The 4,241-nt window shown below is 39.8% G+C and overlaps 1 protein-coding gene across 1 annotated transcript in view; it reads left to right on the top strand.

The window, feature by feature from the left end:
* Positions 1 to 4,106: 4,106 nt before the first annotated feature.
* The window catches only part of LOC104278924 (scale keratin-like), a 358-nt gene continuing 223 nt past the window's right edge, over positions 4,107 to 4,241 (top strand). Inside the window, exon 1 of the mRNA XM_009876046.1 lies at positions 4,107 to 4,232. Coding sequence (XP_009874348.1) covers positions 4,107 to 4,232 — 126 coding nt within the window. The remainder of the gene's footprint in view (positions 4,233 to 4,241) is intronic.

A 4,241-nucleotide genomic window follows, 5' to 3' on the forward strand; every position in this document is an offset into this window, starting at 1 on the left:
GTCTTAGACCCTTCGTATTTTTCTGGAATGAAGAAACCAATTGTCTGAAAAGTTGCATCCATGAATCTTTCCTATAACTCTCTTTTTTTTTTCCCCTCTTACTGTTTTATCTTCCCTCCAGGTTCACTGATCTCTTCCTTAACATGATCTTTTCTTAATATTTTAAAAATTATATTTTCAGTGTTCTTTCACTTTGAAGTTTTATTTGTTGGGTTTTTTTGCTGTGAACCTCATGTAAAAGATTGTTTTTATTCAACTGTGGTTGAATTTTCATGATGACAGCTTCAATGGTAGATATTTTGATCTTAATTTTTCTTTTTTTTTTTAGTGTTCCTCTTGTCTTCGTTCACTATTTTTTTTTGTATACTCCCTCTGATTTATTCAAATATTTTTGCCAATAAATCTTTTATGCATCAAATTTTTGGTACTTTGTTCATTTATTTATTATTATTATTCTAAATATTGCTGAAGATTCACGTGACTTTATACCTTGTAATAATACAGGTCATGTTCAGTTCCACTGCCCTATTCCATATTCTCTGTTTCTTTTTATTGAGATAGTACATTATCTCCTATCATATATTTTCTACTATTGATTATTTTGAATAGTACATTTCATTCTGGGCTCATTTATTGAAAGCGCAACAGAGTTGAATAGCTAAAATAGCTCTTTCCAACCTGTATGTATTTTCTTTCTCTTTTTATCTTCAAAAATTATCTCCTGTGCCTAACTCCACTGTGTGTTGTGGTTTTTTTCTTCCCTTTTCTGCCTAGTTGATTATCCATGTATTTTGAAATACATAATGAGTTCTCTCTGGTTGATGTCATCACTGTTGTGGTATAAATCCTTCATTTTTTTAATCTTCCATGGGAATACGTTCTAAATTCTCTGCTGTAATAATTTTTGTCACAATTCCTTAGTTTTAAGAGGCACTTTGAGACTCTAAAAGATTTCCAGACCAGTGAAATGCTCCTTCTCTCATTTAAAGAGAAACTATGATTAATTTTGAAAAATATAACCTTCCAACTCTCTTTACCTCTTCTCTTTAACATCCAGCTTTTCCACCTCACCCTTTCCTCCCAAATTCTAGAGAGGCACTTGAAAGAATGGGAAGTTTTTATCGCAGTCTACCAGGCTCCAGCTGAAAACACCTGGGGAAAAAAATGGAATACCCTGGATGTACCCTGGATGACACAAAAAGGAAAATAGGGCAAGGACAGAGCTGAGCAGCCCCAGGGACTTGGAGCCAGGGTCTGATTAGGGGTGTGACATGACCCATGGTGTCCCCCCTTTTAGGCTGACACTATTGGGACACGCAAATCCCATTATAAGAGAAGAGCACGCAGAAATCATTAGTCAACGTTTCTAAAGTGCTTTGATATCCTTTGCTCCTGAAAGGCTTGAGAAAATCTGCAAAAAATCTTTTTTTTTTTTTAATTATTTTTTTTCCCACGTGAACCCCCAAAAGCCATTTTGTAATTCACAAGAGCACTTAAAAAAATCAAAAAGTTATTAAGTACAAAGCGAGGCTCTCAAGCGGAAAGAGGTGACAGAGGACTTGGCCGAGGAGAGGGTACGCTGCCCTGAGATGGAGTAACGAGGCACAACTTGCTCGGACTTGCAGACTTTGTGGTAAAGGGTAAATCTAAGCGAGGATGTCACCCCCCAGCTAAGCAACAGGCAATTGCAGCAATTCACTTTCTATGCCTGGAGTGTGTTTTTTTTTATTTTTTTCCTAGTGGTTTGAGGGTTTTTTTTTTTGTCTTCTACAATAAATGCAGGGCAGCTTTTGTTGAGGAAACAGTGACTTCAGGCAGTTGTTGTGTTTACTTACCTCCCCAGCCACAACTCCTCCCGAGGTACAGCAATGCATGTCAGGAAAAAAAAAAAAAAGAACAACCAGAAGTCTAAACTCAAATTGTTTATGACCTGAAGGGAAAAGGAAAATGCTGAGGTTGAGCTGTATCACAAGAAATATTCAGCTTAGACATTGCAGGAATGAAGATCAAATATTTCAGCTCTGGGCATCTTCTCAAGGATGAGGATGAGAAGGGTCGTAGAATGCCTTGGACATGGGTAAAAATCTGGAAGTCGGAATAAAAGTTATTGCCTGTCCTCTGAAAAAGCACAGGAGAAGGGTAAATAGTCACAAATGCCTGTAGAATTTTCTCTGCAATGCGTAAGTTTGAAACAACGGCTCGCTTTCACCCAGCATACAGTGAATACGACATCGTGTACTGATCAAGAATGTCAAAATGATTTTTTTAAATGAAAGGCGAGCTATGCTAATATTAACTCCTGACTTCCAGTAGCACAACTCACGACTTAATTAAAGCGATGGCGTGCACCGCCTTTCCTGCACATTAAAGCAAATGTGGTTGTGAAACACTGAAGCATCTAAATCACTCACACATTTTCATACATTAAGACGAAACATTAGCAGAGTTGAACACCAAGTCATGAGTGCCTGTGAAATCCTTATGAAGCACTTTTTTTTTTTTTTTGAGAAGCCCCAGAACATACTTGATAAGAGGTAATGCCCACAACATCCAACAAAAATCCCTTATCTACTACTTTGATTTTTTTTTCCTCAGAATTCTACCTGGTTTGGTGGGTTGTGGGCAGGAGTGGGAGTTCATACATTTCTGGATTACTTCTCAGCTCAAATCACCACCAGCAGAACCATGGATGCATTTAAAGCTGATTTTCAATTTGCATTTAAACTCCCTTAGTGAAACAAAATGATTTTTTTCATAGGATTGAGATGCCACACGAAAGGCTGTTGCTCTCAATGGAAAGTTCTTGGTGTGCTGTATGATCCCAGCTGATATTCACGACTTTTTGAAATCCACCTTAGATCAGGGAGGTCTAGCTCAGTTGGAGATGGAAAAGACAAATTCCTGGGTGGTCCTAGGATAAACTGTGCTCTATCGCCACTTAATTTACCAGATGAATTTAACAGGCTCTTAAGGAAAAATGTACATGTCAGGCAAAGATGAGTCTTACAAAATCTCTGAGCAGACAAGTTTGTGACAACTTTGTAAAGGAAGAAGCAACATGCGGAGTCAGCTCAATGCACATGGTAATTCCAGTGAGGTCACGATAATGATAGCAGGAGTTACACTAGCTAATTAAGACCCAAGATTAAAGAAATCGGGATGGTGTAAGGCGGACATCACACGGTGTGAGAAGGTGAATAAAGTCAGAACCACGATAAACACCGAACTTTCGTCACTTGGAGCTGTTAAAACAGTTTGTGATAGGCACCCAAGCGCAAAACCCCCAGCCCCAAGTGAAATTCAAACCGCACAGGAACGCTGAGGAGCACTATATAAACTCCAGCCTGAGTCCATCCAGACACTTCTTTTTTGGCTTCTTCACCTTGCTGAGCTTTGTGAGTATGATCTTCTTATCTCTTTCTATTTATTTAATGGGAATCTACAGCAGAGTAGGTGTAGAAGAGTCTCAGAGGCATGCTCAGGTTTGGGGCAGCTTTGGATGGTTTCTGTCTGTAAGAACTGTGGTATATGTGAGATTTGGGAGAGTGGGTATGAGTGCAGCAAAGGCGATAAATTAATCTGAGTGTTCTAAGCCAATTTGAAGCTTAAAATTCAGAGATGAAACCAGATAGTTATTTCAGATAGTTATACAACTTAAATATAACAGATGGCCATATTTTCAACTCTGCTCAGTGGCATTCCTTGAGATGTAAATATTTCAAGCAAAGCCACATGTAACCTGGGGCTCTTCGCCTGCTTTGGGGAACTCCGCGGTAGATGACGCTGCGGTTCCTATGTTGTTCTTCAGGGCATGTGCTTGCAGGAAGTGTCAGCCACATCCATGGGAGTCCAGAAGAAAGACACATCTGTGGGGTCCAGTCATTCTTAGGGTGGTCTTATACAGTCAGAAACTTTAGATCCAGAAGCTCAGCTAGTATTAATCAGGGTGACCAAGGCTGCATAAAAAACATACACCATAGCACAGAACAGCACAGCATAATAATTTCACTCATATGATTTTGAAATATATCTCATAAACTCTCTGACTTTCTTTGTAGTCTTTTCCACCTCTACCTGTTCAAATCAATCATCTCCACACCTTCAAGATGTCTTGCTACGACCTGTGCCCACCCAAAACCAACGTTGCCGTCCCCCAGCCCATCGCTGAGAGCTGCAACGAGCTGTGCGCCCGCCAGTGCCCCGACTCCACGGCCTTCATCCAGCCCCCACCGGTGGTGGCC

The sequence above is a fragment of the Apaloderma vittatum genome, unplaced genomic scaffold (genome assembly GCF_000703405.1).
Source record: "Apaloderma vittatum isolate BGI_N311 unplaced genomic scaffold, ASM70340v1 scaffold22369, whole genome shotgun sequence".
Lineage (NCBI taxonomy): Eukaryota > Metazoa > Chordata > Aves > Trogoniformes > Trogonidae > Apaloderma > Apaloderma vittatum.